General features: G+C 45.2%; 1 protein-coding gene across 1 annotated transcript in view; it reads left to right on the top strand.

The window, feature by feature from the left end:
- Positions 1-3,208: 3,208 nt before the first annotated feature.
- The window catches only part of DCAF17 (DDB1 and CUL4 associated factor 17), a 52,821-nt gene continuing 38,538 nt past the window's right edge, over positions 3,209-17,491 (top strand). The window contains exons 1-2 of the mRNA XM_069733130.1: positions 3,209-3,297; positions 5,544-5,737. Of these exons, the coding sequence (XP_069589231.1) occupies positions 3,288-3,297; positions 5,544-5,737 (204 nt within the window). The 5' untranslated portion in view covers positions 3,209-3,287. The remainder of the gene's footprint in view (positions 3,298-5,543; positions 5,738-17,491) is intronic.

Genomic DNA, 17,491 nt, shown 5'->3' on the forward strand with positions numbered 1-17,491 from the left:
CTCCAGATCTCCGTGGCATATTAGTTATTTACATTGATCATTTTTAGGTTTTACTGTTCTCAACACATTCAACAATGTAATGAATAAAGATTTACAACTGGAATATTTCATTCAGAGCTATCTAGGGTGTGGGATTTTAGTGTTCCCTTTATTTTTTGAGCAGTGTATACAGGTCCTTCTCAAAAAATTAGCATATAGTGTTAAATTTCATTATTTACCATAATGTAATGATTAAAATTAAACTTTCATATATTATAGATTCATTATCCACCAACTGAAATTTGTCAGGTCTTTTATTGTTTTAATACTGATGATTTTGGCATACAACTCCTGATAACCCAAAAAACCTGTCTCAATAAATTAGCATATCAAGAAAAGGTTCTCTAAACGACCTATTACCCTAATCTTCTGAATCAACTAATTAACTCTAAACACATGCAAAAGATACCTGAGGCTTTTATAAACTCCCTGCCTGGTTCATTACTCAAAACCCCCATCATGGGTAAGACTAGCGACCTGACAGATGTCAAGAAGGCCATCATTGACACCCTCAAGCAAGAGGGTAACACCCAGAAAGAAATTTCTCAACAAATAGGCTGTTCCCAGAGTGCTGTATCAAGGCACCTCAATGGTCAGTCTGTTGGAAGGATACAATGTGGCAGAAAACGCTGTACAACGAGAAGAGGAGACCGGACCCTGAGGAAGATTGTGGAGAAGGACCGATTCCAGACCTTGGGGAACCTGAGGAAGCAGTGGACTGAGTCTGGTGTGGAAACATCCAGAGCCACCGTGCACAGGTGTGTGCAGGAAATGGGCTACAGGTGCCGCATTCCCCAGGTAAAGCCACTTTTGAACCATAAACAGCGGCAGAGGCGCCTGACCTGGGCTACAGAGAAGCAGCACTGGACTGTTGCTAATTGGTCCCAAGCACTTTTTTCTGATGAAAGCAAATTTTGCATGTCATTCGGAAATCAAGGTGCCAGAGTCTGGAGGAAGACTGGGGAGAAGGAAATGCCAAAATGCCTGAAGTCCAGTGTCAAGTACCCACAGTCAGTGATGGTGTGGGGTGCCATGTCAGCTGCTGGTGTTGGTCCACTGTGTTTCATCAAGGGCAGGGTCAATGCAGCTAGCTATCAGGAGACTTTGGAGCACTTCATGCTTCCATCGGCTGAAATGCTTTATGGAGATGAAGATTTCATTTTTCAGCACGACCTGGCACCTGCTCACAGTGCCAAAACCACTGGTAAATGGTTTACTGACCATGGTATTACTGTGCTCAATTGGCCTGCCAACTCTCCTGACCTGAACCCCATAGAGAATCTGTGGGATATTGTGAAGAGAAAGTTGAGAGACGCAAGACTCAACACTCTGGATGAGCTTAAGGCCGCTATTGAAGCATCCTGGGCCTCCATAACATCTCAGCAGTGTCACAGGCTGATTGCCTCCATGCCACGCCGCATTGAAGCAGTCATTTCTGCCAAAGGATTCCCGACCAAGTATTGAGTGCATAACTGAACATTATTATTTGTTGTTTTTTTTGTTTGTTATTAAAAAACACTTTGATTTGATTGGATGGGTGAAATATGCTAATTTATTGAGACAGGTTTTTTGGGTTATCAGGAGTTGTATGCCAAAATCATCAGTATTAAAACAATAAAAGACCTGACAAATTTCAGTTGGTGGATAATGAATCTATAATATATGAAAGTTTAATTGTAATCATTACATTATGGTAAATAATGAAATTTAACACTATATGCTAATTTTTTCAGAAGGACCTGTATATATATATACATATATATATATATATATATATATATATATATATATATATATATATAAAATCACACATATATAGCTATATAGTATACATATATATACACAGTGGCGTAAATTGTAACTCATGGGCCCTGATGCAAAAGCTCCAACGGGGCCCCAAAATATTTTAAATCTTTAATAGCAATAGTATTTTTCTATAGGCCAAAGGGACTTTTAGGGCCTCCTTGGCTCCAGGGCCTGGGTGTGATTGCAACCCTTGCACCTGTTGTAGTCACACCCCTGTATATATGCACACACATACATAGCTACACTGGCGGACACAGACAGAAAAGGGCCCCTGTGCAAGAACAATACATGGGCCCTTTGCAGCCCAAGATCTCCTGAAAATGCAAAATTACACCTGCTTTGGAGGTATAAATGGGCCCCCTCACCTTTTGGGCCCCTGTGCAACTGCACAGGTTGCACCAATATGTCCGCCCTTGCATAGCTATGTAGCGTATATATATATATACATATATATATATATACATATATATATATATGTATATATATATATATATATATATACATACACACACACATATAGCTATGTAGTATACATATATATATACACACACATATAGCTATGTGATATACATATATATATACACACACACATATAGCTATGTAGTATACATATATATATACACACACATATAGCTATGTGATATACATATATATATACACACACACATATAGCTATGTGATATACATATATATATACACACACACATATAGCTATGTAGTATACATATATACAGTATACACACACACATATAGCTATGTGATATACATATATATACACACACATATAGCTATGTGATATACATATATATACACACACATGGCTATGTAGTATACATATATACAGTATACACACACACATATAGCTATGTAGTATACATATATATATATACACACACATATGGCTATGTAGTATACATATATACAGTATACACACACACTTATAGCTATGTAGTATACATATATATATATATATATATATACACACACACACATAGATCGATAGATAATGACTATATCCCTACATGTGTGTAAATATAGGATACCGGGGATTTTTAATTTCCTCAGTAAAATTTTCTACATTTTATTTCATATAATATTTAACTGTTATACATTCACAATCCACTGCAGGCTGACAACCACAAAAACCGTGATTTCTAGTCACCTCAGCCATCTGCAGCAGAGCAGCCCTGAACCCGGCAGCTTCTAGCTGCTGCCATCTCCTTATATACTCTGCGGAAGTGTCCGTCCCTCAAATCTCTCCGCAGCTACAGCACGCTGCAGTGCATGCTGGACAGTGTAGTTTATTGTCTTATTTGTTCTACGGGCAACACGGCAGAAAAGACTACAAAACCCAGAACCGACTGAACACCAGGAAACCATGATTAACAGCCTGTCGCTGCTTTCTGTTCGTTTTGCTGCAACCATTTAAATGGTGTGTGGGGATGGCAAGAAGTGAGTAACCCTGCCTGTCAGTAATGACTCCCTGTTATGTGCAGTTTCTGTGTATTAATGAGTTAATTAGTGGAAGGATACGCGAGTGAGTGTGTGAGCTATTGTTACTGCTATCTGGTGCACTTTATGGTGCAAGCATACGACGTAGGAAAATGGAGTTAACCTGTAAAATACTAATACTAAGGGCCCCATTCATTCTTGCATTTGCACCATTTTTTTTTTTTTGTATTTTCTGCCTTTATTGCACTATGTTCATCTTTCCATTTTTGCCATTTTTTTAAGGTCCATTATGTGTAAAATTTTATCTTTTTTTTCTCGCCATTGTCTGCAGAGTTTAGGTATTTTTCCAGATGTTTTCCCTTGATTTCTGCTTCTACTTTTCTAAAAGTCACAAATCTGCCTCAGTTCCCCCTCCGGAGTGATTTCATGCACATCTGAAATTTTGGAAAAGTTGTAACTTTAAGTCCCAACAAGGCGCAAAATCGGTGAACGACCATTGCTGAGGCCCCAACTCATTATTGCTGTCTTTATTTGTATCTCTTTTTTTTTTTTTTGTCTTGTGGCTTTTGTTGATGTCTTTTGAGCCAAATTCTTGAAAACGGTTCATGAATTCTGTGCAATATAAAATCTGCTCCTTATTTTAGTCTTTGACCCACATTTTACTAAGGCTATGTGCACACATATAATGGTACCCTGCGGATTTTTCTGCAGCAGATTTGATAAATCCGCAGTGGAAAACCGCTGCGGATTTACCGCGTTTTTTTCTGCGGTTTTCACTGCGGTTTTCCATAGGGGCAGTTGTAAAACCGCTGCGGAATCTGCCGAAAGAAGTGACATGCTGCGGAATGTAAACCGCTGCATGTTCGCGAGGTTTATTCCGCAGCATGTGCACAGCGTTTTTGGTTTCCCATAGGTTTACATTGAACTGTAAACGCATGGGAAACTGCTGCGGATCCGCATCATGTGCACATATCCTAAATGTTGCAAAAAATGATGCCTCCAAAAATCAAAAACCTCCGAGCAGAGACATAAGTAAATTTGAAGAATCGCTCGTTGCCTTCTTGAAAAAAAAAAAACTCATTGATGTAAAAATCAGAAATCTAAAGAAGAAAAGTTTTAAAAAGGCAAAAATTGGTTGTGAATTGCTTGCAAATCAAAGAGTAACTAATTGAAAGAGAAAAAATGGGGAAAATGCAATAATAAAGTGTTTTTTTTTTTTTACTTTGCACAAAATGTATTTATTATTATTATTATTGTTATTATTATTATTTATTTATATAGCACCATTGATTCCATGGTGCTGTACATGAGAAGGGGTTACATACAAGTTACAAATATCACATACAGTAAACAAACTAACAATGACGGACTGATACAGAGGGGCGAGGACCCTGCCCTTGCGGGCTTACATGTATGAACCATTCGCGCCATTCTGAAGAATTTGGTGTTAAAAAAAAAAAAGAGAGACTTATAGAACACAAGTGATGAATCGGGACTGAAATCATTAGGAAATGTAAACCTTTTCGTTCTGTCTTTTCTTCCTGTGAAACTATGTTGCAACATTTCAGGCTGTTTTACGCCAGTAAAAAAAAAAAAAAAAAGTTGAAAATTGTTTAATGAATCAAAACTTTTTTTTTTATTTTAGCCCAGTTGAAGAAAATTGTGCTACAGCAAGCTACAGAAAAAAATAAAGCATCTTAGAAATCAAGCAAAAACAAAGCCAAGACAAAATAATTGATTTAAAGGGAACCTGTCACCCCGAAAATCGCAGGTGAGGTAAGCCCACCGGCATCAGGGGCTTATCTACAGCATTCTGTAATGCTGTAGATAAGCCCCTGATGTTACCTGAAAGAGGAGAAAAAGACGTTAGATTATACTCACCCAGGGGCGGTCCCGCTGCTGGTCAGGTCAGATGGGCGTCTCCGGTCCGCTGCGGCGCCTCCCATCTTCTTTACAAGACGTCCTCTTCTGATCTTCAGCCATGGCTCTGGCGCAGGCGTACTTTGCTCTGCCCTCTTACAGAATGCTGCAGATAAGCCCCTGATGCCGGTGGGCTTACCTCACCCGCGATTTTCGGGGTGACAGGTTCCCTTTAAAGGGATGGGGATCGTACAGCAGTTTTGTAGCAGTGATGTGTCATTCTATAATCACTTGTCACATTCTTGCTAACCTGATACTTTGTGTCCTTAGCCGTCTCCTTGACCTTTTGTTGCTATTATATAACTTTATTAATACAATTTACTTAGACATATTGAGCCCGGACTGCAGCGTCATCCCCAGCGCAGGGCCACAAAGGACGCGCGGAACGTTATACTCCAGGTCGGGGACGGTGGAAAATGTCTGTATCCTCATCAGTAGAAGGTCCCTGGGATCCTTCCCAAAAGCCACCTACAATAATCACAGGATCACCTTGAATATTTTAAGGACAATTTTGTGTCAGGTAATGATTGCTTGTGTTGGACTCTGTAAACATTTTGTTTAGAGTGTAATTTAGGGAATGATTTTAATTTGGGTCTATGATTAAAGGGACACTGTCACCTGATTTTGGAGGGAACAATCTTCAGCCATGGAGGCGGGGTTTTGGGGGTTTTGATTCACCCTTTCCTTACCCGCTGGCTGCAATATTGGATTGAAGTTCATTCTCTGTCCTCCGTAGTACACGCCTGCACAAGGCAATCTTACCTTGTGCAGGCGTGTACTGTGGGGGACAGAGAATGAACTTCAATCCAATATTGCAGCCAGCATGCAGCCAGCGGGTAAGGAAAGGGTGAATCAAAACCCCGCCTCCATGGCTGAAGATTGTTCCCTCCAAATCCAGGTGACAGTGTCCCTTTAAAGAGAATCTGTCAGCAGATTTTTGCTATTTAATCTAAGAGCAGAATTATATAAGGCAAGAGACCTCGATACCAAGGATGTGTCATTTACTCGGCTGTGTGCCTCAGTTTCATTGCAATCCGTGTTTTCTCCATCACCATATTGAGGGACACAGGACCGTGGGTGTATGCTGCTGCCCCTAGGAGGCTGACGCTAAGTAAATACAAAAAAAAAGGTTAGCTCCTCCCCTGCAGTATACACCCCCCACTGGCTCCGGCTAATGGCAGTTCTTGCTTAGTGTCCGTAGGAGGCACACTGCATCTGTTTTTCTCCATTTTTAACTTTGTTTTTAACTTTGCGCAAGAGGATGATGGGGCGACGGACCCTTTTAAGGGGGCCGATCTCACCCAAACATCAACCGGCGAGTTTACTTCCCGTACCCTCTCCTGCGACGTGGGATGTTCGGCCGTGGACTAGCCCTGTGAAATCCTAGGGGAGCGAACCCTTAGGATACACAGAGGCCACCTTCCCATGAGCACAGTCCGGCCGCCCTCCCTCTGCACCACCACTGAAGAACAGCGGTGCTGCATGGAGCTCCTCAGTCCCTCTCCACCTCCTCATCAAAAGGGCAGCGGATCGAGGATGACTGCACCTCCCCTCATACCTCGCCTGAAAGGACCATAAGCGGTGAGTCTAGTAGGGGTGGGGGGCTCCAAAGCGTACCGTGGGCCCGGCGCATCTTGCGGCCAGGCACCGCTAATTTAGTCCCCGGCTTCTGTTCCACCTAGGCCGCGTCTACACCCACAGCATGCGTCACACGCGGGGCCCCGCCCACCGCTTTACCGCTTCTCGCACACTCTCGGCGGCCATCTTTGACGCGAGGAAACCTTCTGGACTCCGGCTGCACCTTCTCCCCAGTCACAGCTCTGCGACAGGACCTGGGTAGGTGCGCTGCACACTAACACAGGCCCTCCTCCTCCTGCACACAGAGTGCTCCGCTTTTTTAGCTGCATATAAATGCCCCACGTCAGCCCTGCACGGAGGTTAGCAGTACAACATGTCTGTCCCTAAACCCTCCAAAAAGTCTGCAAAAACACATACGGTGTTCTTCACTTCTTGCATCTCCTGTCAGGCTGCGCTACCAAGCGGGCATACTGCTCCGCTCTGTAATGCTTGTGACCCTAAATGCGCTCAGGAGCCCCCCACCGCAAACGAGACAACAGTGTATAGTACAGTGGTAAGGTGTGCAGGCTTGCAAACAGAGAGCTGTGAGTTCGAACCCCAGCAATGAAAGTTAATTTTTCACTATGTTACTATATACAATTATTAGGTTCTGTAGAAGGACGTAGATCTGGGGATTTATTATGATGGAATATAGGCTGAACTGGATGGACAAATGTCTTTTTTCGGCCTTATTAACTATGTTACTATGAGCCCACGGTGACCAGTCCCCCTGAGTGGGCTCTGTCACTTTTGCAGTCTATGGCTTCTTTGACTAAAGCTATCGAGTCCCTCCAGGATCCAACCATGAGCAGGACCACTAACCGCCTATTCAGGAAAGTTCCCTTACAGCTGCGGAATCTTCAGCCTGCAGGGGCCGCTCTCATTCTAAGCACAGGCGGCCATCTAGGAAGCGCGTCCGTAGCTTGCCCCCAGGCTCTCTGGTGCCTCGGCGTCCGTTAGCTCCGATTCCCGCTCTCGCTCCCCAGGCACCTCTTCCGACCAGGACTCTGAACCCGAGTCTGATGACCCTCTAGATCTGGAGTCGCCAGGTTTTCAGAGCTCTATAGATAGACCCATTGAGGCCGTCAACCAGTCCCTTCAGGTTGATGAGAAACCGGCGACCTCCAGTAAGGATAATTCGGTGTTCTTCAAAAGGACCAAACGTACTCATAGAGTGTTTGCCAATCATCCGGAGTTCCAGGACATAGTCCAGCGACATAGGGAGCGTCCAGACAAACTCTTTCAGGGCCAGAGATTTCTGGAGTCCAAATATCATTTTTCTCCTGATCTCCGCAAACAATGGACAGAATCCCCTCCTGTGGATCCTCCTGTTTCACGTTTGTCCTCTAAAACCCTTCTATCCATGCCGGACGGATCTTCTATCAAAAATCCCACAGATCGGGGGCGTGGCTATGTAGCCGAAGAAGACGGAAGCATCTTAGGAGAGCTCCGTACATCCTGAGGCATATCTGCCATAAATACTGAGCGGGACCTAGCGGTACCAACCCAAACCTGAGCCCTACATACCAGAGAGTCCCCTGGATCTTCTGGGAGACCGCTGCAGAGCTCCGTGGAGTCGGGAGCCGCGGGAACCGGAGCGGGCAGGAGATCCCCGCAGGTGACGGCGGCCATTTTCTGAGCACGCGCCAGGGAGCACAGGACGCGGTGCTGCCAACTACTGGAGCTGAACCCCCCTGTTATCCCGGAGGCGGCGGCGGCTGACCGCGCTGGTGAGAGCGGCGGGACACCTACATGTGTGAGCAGGGAGGGCGCATGAATCACAGCGCTGCTCTCTGTTGGGTTCCTCTCACCTCAGAAGTAACGGCGGTGGATGGTGCTGGAGAGAGAGGCGGGAAGCTTGCAGGCAGAAGCGGTGAGGACTGATAGGTGCTGGAAAGTGCCTGGGGCAGCGGCCATTAATATAGCGCACACCCTGGCAGATAGGGAGTTGCGCTTTTAACCACATCAGCGGCGCTGGGCGGTGAATGGGCGCCTGAAGAAGTAGGGGTGGTACAGTGTGTGCCCTGAAAAAGCGGGACCTGTGCCCCCCTGTCGGGTGGACATTTTCCCCACCAGTGACATAATACTACAGGGATTAACCCCTTTTTAGCTGCTTCCCCGGGGGTAACTGTGAAATTACACGGCCTGCGTGCTACAAGTGACTTTGAGCTTCCCCATAATTGCACCTGAGGTCGCTTTGCATAATCTTCTTGTAAACACTCACCATGCAGCACCCTAGAGGAGCTGCAGCTGCTGAAAAATTAAAAAAATATGCCAAGGATGATCCCCCTGATAATGTGCGCAGTCTTAGAAATAACCCCGCACCATCTCAGCGTAAAGGTCGCCCCTCTGATGGTAATGAGGAGAGAGGAGAGGATGAACTGACTCTTAAACAGGCATCAGAGCAGTTGATGCAAGCTATATCTCTCACTAGATCATCTCTCACGGAGAAAATAGAGGATGTACATACCGAGGTGGGGCGCCTGAGACATGACATGCAGGCTATGAGAGGGCGCATCTCAGAGGTTGAAACGAGGGTGTCTCATATAGAGGACACTATCACCCCTATGGAAGCTAAACTGAATAAAGCTGCTGGATCCGTGAATGCCTGGAAGCAAAAGGCAGACGACTTAGAAAATAGACTGCGCCGCAATAATATCCGTATCATAGGTCTCCCGGAGCGGTCAGAGGGCCAGCAGCCTGAGCAATTTCTGGAGGAATGGCTTAAGTCTACATTGGGAGATGGATTCTCCTCGACATTTTCGGTGGAGAGGGCCCACAGGGTCCCGACGAGACCTCTCCCTCCTGGAGCCCCTCCGCGACCCTTTCTGGCGCGTCTCCTTAATTGTAGAGACAGAGACGCCATCCTCCGCTTGGCGCGACAGAAGGGCCTCATTAAATTCGATAATGCTACCATTTCGATCTTTCCAGATTTTTCCATGGAGCTTCAAAAGCAGCGGGCACGATTTATGGATGTCAAGAAGCAACTTAGAAAGAGGAACATCGTCTACTCTATGCTTTATCCGGCCCGGCTCCGTATTGCTTATAAGGGCTCCTCCTTATTTTTCACAGACCCAGCGGAGGCGATCGAGTGGCTGCGGTCCCGTGTGGGGTCAAATGCGGAAAACTCCTAACCTGGACTCCCTGACTAATGGCAGTATAGATAGAGCTCTTTGTTTGGGTGCAGGGAATGTCAACAATACCGGACACTGAATCCAGTGAGGGTATCCCTTTTTCAATTTGACTGTGGGAGTATGGAAATATACTCCCCTATTGTTCAAGTTTTGTTCAGTTTGGTTTTATGTATTAGATTAGATTGTTTACTAGGTATGGTTGCCGCTAATGCTGACTCTTTGCTCTGTGCGATGCCGCTGAACTACACCCGAATAGTAATGATATGCATTCACTTTCCCTTTAAGAGTGAACATGGGGGCTGAAATTATATGTATGACCTGGAACATACGAGGTATAAAGACCCCACGAAAGAAAATTAAGGTATTCTCGCAGATAAAAAAATATCACCCTCATGTTGTGGCACTAATAGAGACACATTTAACAAGGGACACAGTTCGATGTATGCAGAAACCGTGGGTACAATGGTCCTTGCACACATTCCACACTAGCTACTCTAGAGGGGTTTCTCTACTGATACACAAGGAGGTCAGGTGGGAGGCCAGGGAGGCGAGACGTGATCCAGAGGGCCGCTTCGTTTTTGTGCATGCATTTATTAATTCACGAGAGTATGTGTTGTTGTGCATCTATAATCCTCCTCCTGCCAATGTGTCAATCCTCCGTATGGCTCTAGGCTTTTCCTTAAAATATCCGGAAGCCAAAGTTATTTGTATGGGGGACTTTAACTTAGTTATGAATCAATCCATGGATAGATTGAGACTGGATGACGTAACATCAGGGGACGCTTTACCTCAACAACCCTCTCAATTAGCATTGTTTATGAACGGGAGCGGGTGGTTAGATTTATGGAGAATAAATCATCCGGAAGTTAGAGGGTACACCTGCCACTCGTCAACTAGACAATCTCTATCTAGAATAGACTATATATTTGGGTCGGGTGAGTTGGCATTACGGGTGGATAGCATTGAACATGGTAATCGGGGGATCTCAGACCATAGTCCAATTATTCTTAAACTTAAATATGAGAAATCCGATAATAGTGGTGGGTTCTGGAAACTGAATCCCTTCTGGTTGAAATTGATAGACTCTAGTGATAGGACGGTTGATCAGTTGAATGATTTTACTCTAACACATTCGGAACTCCAAAACTCTGGTCTATTTTGGGATACCCTGAAGGCATACCTGAGAGGGTGCTTGTCCTCAACTATTTCCTACATCAAGAGGGTAACGGCGAGGGAGGATGAGGAGATAGAGCAAAGATTAAAAGACTCAGAGGCCACTTATATAGCTAATCAGTCCAGCAGCAATAGAATTGAATGGCTTACTTCCCAGAGACTATATACCCAACATGCAGACGCTAAGTCAAAACGCAAACTATTTTTCACTCGGCAGTCCTATTTTGAGCTAGGCAATCAAGCCAGTACACTCCTGGCCTTTTTGGTGCGCCAACATAACACCTCCAACACAATATTGCAGATCCGAGCGTCTGATGGCTCGTTGGTATCCTCTACTGATAAAATACTTCAGAGCTTTTACGATTACTACATTTCATTATACAAATCTAAAAGTGGTTTTGATATTGATGAATGTTTGGATTATCTATCAGATATAACATTCCCCTTACTAAGCCCATCTCAACGAGCCCTTATGGAGGCTGAATTCACCCTGGAAGAGGTAGAACATGCAATAGCGGATATGGCTACTGGGAAGGCCCCGGGACCTGATGGGTTCCCCATTGAATTTTACAGGAAATACCGTGATAAATTGGCACCTATATTGCTAAAGGTACTTAGGGGAATATGGGAGGGTGAATCTGTACCTGAAACATTTTATGATGCTAGTATTGTCGTGCTCAGGAAGGAAGGGAAGGATCCTCTAGATTGTGGATCATATAGACCAATTTCTTTGGTGAATGTTGACTATAAGATTTTTACGAAAATTCTAGCTACCAGACTGAATACGATCATATTGGATCTCATACACCCAGATCAAACTGGTTTTATGCCTGGGAAAAACACCTCTATTAATATCAGACGGGTGCAATCGGTTATTCAATATAGTACACTAGAACCAGACAATAAGTGGGCATTGGCTTCGCTGGACGCAGCCAAGGCTTTTGATTCCCTTGAGTGGTCTTTTTTAATTGCATGTCTACGGAAATATGGGTTTGGGAATAAATTTCTGAGAGGGATAGGTACACTATATGCGAAACCGGGGGCGCGAATGGTGGTAAACGGCTCTGTGTCTGCGCCATTTTCTTTGCATAGGGGAACTCGCCAGGGATGCCCTCTCTCCCCAGCCTTATTTGCCTTGGCAATAGAAGCCTTGGCAATACGGATGAGGTCTTCTGTAGATATTAAAGGGATACATATTGCTGATCGGGTGGACACTATAGGTCTATATGCTGATGATATGGTGGTGTTTATGGACCAGACGGAGGATACATTACCAAAAGTAATAACGATGATTGATAAATTTAGCAAGTTTTCTGGCCTATATATAAACTGGGATAAGTCTGCTTTGATGCCTCTCTCCCATACCCCAATGCCAAACCTTGAAACCCTCTCGCTATTGCCCATTGTCTCCAATTTTAAGTATCTCGGGATGCATATGACTCAGCGCAGTCACCTTGATCTACATCTCAATATATATCCACTAATTGACGTGGTTAAATTTAAATATGCTACCTGGGATAAGCTCCCGCTATCGGTGGCTGGTCGTATTAATCTGATCAAAATGATTTTACTCCCAAAATTGAGCTATTGTTTTCAACATAGTGCCGTTTCAATACCTAAATCTTTCTTTGCAACCCTAAACTCCCTTACTACATCCTTCATATGGGGGAAGGCTAGGCCTAAACTTAAATTATCCACCCTGCAGAGACCTAAGCGGGGGGGCGGGGCGGCTTTGCCGGACTTCTATCTGTATTACCTTGCTGGACAGGCCAAAATGATAAGTGAGTGGATGCCCGGGAGGTCTCTCCCCAACTCTGAAAGTCATATATTACATTCAGCTAAAGTTGATTGCCCGCTGGGTTTTCTAGAGATGGAGAAAATTGCTGTCCCTCGTTTGCTTCCTTTGCTTCGCCTGGCACGATCAGTATGGAGACAAATTAAAAAAGTGACACAATATGTAGATATAGCAGCCGAAATGCCGTTATGGAATAATGGTTACTTTCCGGGATTATTGGGCCACCCATCTACTGAATTTTGGATATCGTGTGGTGTCCTTACGGTGAGCGATATACATAGCCAGGGGGTTTTTGTTTCTTTTGAACAATTACAAAATACTCATAATATACCGAAGTCTCAATTTTTCCGCTACCTGCAACTAAGATCTGCCTTCCAATCACATGTACGAAATACGGGTGCGGGTCGAGCTATTTCAACTCTGCCGTTAATAGGAATTCTTAATTCACAGGGCCCTCAGGGACTCATTTCCTCTTTATACACCTACCTAATATCCATAGGCGAAGTATCTGTTACAGATTCAATTAAGGGAAAGTGGGGGAGACTTCTTCCGGATACACTAGGAGAAGAATGGGATGAAATCTTGGAATCTCCAACTAAGGTCTCCCCATCAATCAATAATAAGATGATCCAATTATATATAATCTATCAATCTTATTTGACCCCGACTCGTCTTTTTAAAATGGGCCGTCTTCATTCATCAGACTGCTTGAGATGTCACTCTAGTGACGCAGATTTTATCCATATGATATGGAAGTGTCCTGTTATTTTTCAATATTGGAGAGAAGTGACAGCACTATTGACATCTTTAGTGTCGATCCCTGTTCCACTTGAGCCACTGGTATGTTTGTTTGGAGTATGGGAGGCGGAGGCTTGGGATCACCACACAGGAATATTCCTGAGGGAGTCACTGTTCATGGCACGAAAGGTGTTGGCGCTGCGTTGGATGGGAGGCTCTGGTCCATCTCTTAGAGCATGGGTTGACTTAATAAATTCAATTATTCCGTATGAGCGGACGCTTTATCAGAATAGGGGTTGTCCAACTAAATTTGAGAAGATATGGGGAAGATGGAATTCATCCTATCACACTGTATAAGTTAAAAGGACTCAGTATACGCATAAGAAAAGGGTGTATGACTCTCTAGACATTATTTACCAACAGAGCGGGATGTATTTAGAAATATTCTTTGTAAGCGGCACTACGTTTGTATTAAAGACTTTATTAGAAGTTAATGTAGTTACAGTTAAAGTTTAAAATAAGGCATTAATGATCAACATGCACAATTTATTATTTTTATAATATCTTATACATGGCTATGTATGGTAATTTCCTGTAATTAATGGAAAATGATGAATACGAGCAAAATGTGTATGATCTTTCCTGAAATCAATAAACGAATTTAAAAAAAAAAAAAATCCCACAGATCGCCTCGTTGACAGTCTCGCCCGTTCAGTTTTTGAGGCTTCAGGCTTGGCACTCTTTCCCTCCTTCGCGGCTATCTGGGTAGCTAAAGCCGTGACTTATTGGGCAGACTCTCTGCATAAGGCCTTACAGAACAGTGATCTTCCTTCTGACATAGCAGAGCTAGCAAATAAAATTTCCTTAACTGGCGATTACTTGGTTAACGCTTCCCTGGATGCGGCGAACTGCTCTGCACTTACGGCTTCAAACGTTGTGGCGATTAGGAGAGCACTGTGCTTGAGGGACTAGCGTGCGGACTCCGCATCTAAAAAGTCCCTCACGTCTCTGCCATATCTCAGTGGCTGTCTATTTGGTGAAATGCTGGACAAGCTGATTTCAAATGCTACAGGGGGAAAAAAGTACTTCCCTTCCCCAACAGAGATTCAGACAACCGTTCCGACGACAGCCGCAGGCTCGTTTTCGGTCCTTTCGTGGAACTTACACATGACATTCCTCGGCCAGTTCCCCTGGGTCGGGACGTCGCGCTGGCAGAGACAAAAGCCCTCAGACTTCATACAGGCCTAACCATTCCTGGAGGGGCCGCTCCACACAGTCTAGGTCCAGGGGATCTAGACCCCAACCATCTTATTCTAAATGACGCGCAACCTCGTCCGGACGACACCGGCAAAGTAGGCGGACGCCTTCTTTTGTTTCGTCATGTCTAGCTCGCAGTCGTTCACGACGCGTGGGTCAGGGATCTGGTGTCCTCTGGTTACAAAATCTTTTTTTTTTTTCTTCCTTCCATCCCTACTCGCCCTCCCGAACCGGGAATGCGCGCTGGGGCTTTCTCCCAAGCCATCGAGTCGCTTTGCCATGACGGAGTGATTGTCCCTGTCCCAGAGGACGAAAGGTTCCGCGTGTTTTATTAAAATCTGTTTATGGTCCCCAAAAAGGATGGAACAGTCAGGCCAATCCTGGACCTAAAGTTCTTGAACAGATTTGTCAAAGTCCGTCATTTCAGGATGGAATCCCTCCGTTCCGTCATTGCCTCGATGGAACAAGGCAAATTTTTAGCATCCATCGACATCCGGGATGCGTACCTCCACATACCAGTCTTCCCACCTCACCAAAGGTTTCTTCGCTTCGCCGTCGGACAGGAACATTTTCAGTTCAGAGCCTTGTCTTTCGGCCTCGCCACCGCCCCCAGAGTTTTCACAAAGGTCATGGCGGCCGTCATGGCCATTCTGCATTCTCGGGGTCTAGTCGTGCTTCCCAGCTAGACAACCTACTGGTCAAAGGCCCATCCTTCTGAGCCTGCGAGGAGTGCGTCCACATTTCCTTAGATACTTTTTCTCAGCTGGGCAGGTTGATCAATTTTTAAAAAGTCATCAACTTTTCCGGCTCAACGGATCTCCTTCCTGGGCATGACCCTGGACGACTCCCTAGGGTTGGTGCTTCTTCCTCGGGACAAGGTCCTGGCTCTTCAACAGGGTGTCTGGAAGCTTCTTCAGCCCCCCTTCCCTGTTCCATCCGTTTCGGCATGAGGATTCTCGGGTAGAAGGCGATTCCATTTCCACAACTAAACCTGTCCCCTCCAGCACGCTCTGCTGGACGCATGGGAAGGGAGTCCTTTTTCCCTCAACCGACTGTGTCCTCTCTCTCTCCTCGGGTCAAGCAGACACTCCAATGGTGGATGCTCCAATCCTCTCTTCTCCAAGGGAGGTCCTTCCTCCCAGTCCATTGGTTGGTAGTCACCACCGACGCCAGCCTCCTCAGCTGGGGAGCGGTCTTTTGCCATCACTCTGCGCAGGGAACCTGAACTCATCACGAGTCTTGCCTTCCAATCAACATCCTGGAGATACGTGCGATTCGGCTGTCCCTAAAGCGGTTCCATCATCTCCTAGCAGGCCGCCCCATCCGTATCCAGTCGGACAATGCCACGGCTGTGGCTTATATAAATCATCAGGGGGGCACCCGCAGCAGAGCTGCAATGCGCGAGGTAGAGCACATCCTTCGCTGGGCCGAAAACAACCTCTCGGTCATATCGGCCGTTCACATTCCAGGAGTGGAGAATTGGGCCGTGGACTACCTCAGCTGGCAAGGTCTTGCCTCAGGAGAGTGGTGTCTCCATCAGGACATATTCAAACAAATCTGCCTTAGTTGGGGTACTCCAGACGTAGACTTGATTGGCTTCCTGGTTCAATGCCAAGGTGCCTCAGTTTGTGGCCCGGTCCCGGGACCCCAGATCAATCGGGGCGGACGCTGTTGTGAATTCTGTGGCTGAGTTCACTTCTGTGGTCACAAGTGGTATTGCAGTCTCTGGGCTTCCTCCCTCAGGTGTTTTGGTGAGCTCGTTGGCTGCCTTGCTATTTAGCTCCACCTGAGTCTGTCTTCCTTGCTCCTTGTCAATGTTCCAGTGTTGGATCTGAGCTACTGCATCTTTCCTTGGGCCTGCTGCTCTGCTAGATAAGTGCTTCTAGTTTGTTTTCTGTTTTTTCTGTCCAGCTTGCTATTAACTTTTGCTGGAAGCTCTGAGAAGCAAAGGGGTGCACCGCCGTGCTGTTAGTTCGGCACGGTGGGTCTTTTTGCCCCTTTGCGTGGTTTTCGTTTTAGGGTTTTTTGTAGACTGCATAGTTCTCTTTGCTATCCTCGCTCTGTCTAGAATATCGGGCCTCACTTTGCTGAATCTATTTCATTCCTACGTTTGTCTTTTCATCTTGCTAACAGTCATTTGAAGTGGGCGGTGTCCTATTCCGTTGAGAGGAATTGATGCTACACCTTTGGCCAAGAATAAGCCTCAGTACTGGGCCCAGCTGACCATGTGCATGGCTCCTGCACATCAGGAAGTTATTCGCTTTTTGGTACTGCATAATTTGCATGATGTGGTCGTGTTGGGGTTGCCATGGCTACAAACCCATAATCCAGTATTGGATTGGAACTCTATGTCGGTAACCAGCTGGGGTTGTCAGGGAGTACATGGTGATGTTCCATTTTTGTCTATTTCGTCATCCATTCCTTCTGACATCCCAGAGTTCTTGTCGGACTTTCAGGATGTATTTGAAGAGTCCAAGTCTGATGCCCTACCTCCGCATAGGAATTGTGATTGTGCTATCGATTTGATTCCTGGTAGTAAATTCCCTAAGGGTCGTTTATT

Source organism: Ranitomeya imitator, chromosome 7 (assembly GCF_032444005.1).
Source record: "Ranitomeya imitator isolate aRanImi1 chromosome 7, aRanImi1.pri, whole genome shotgun sequence".
NCBI lineage: Eukaryota > Metazoa > Chordata > Amphibia > Anura > Dendrobatidae > Ranitomeya > Ranitomeya imitator.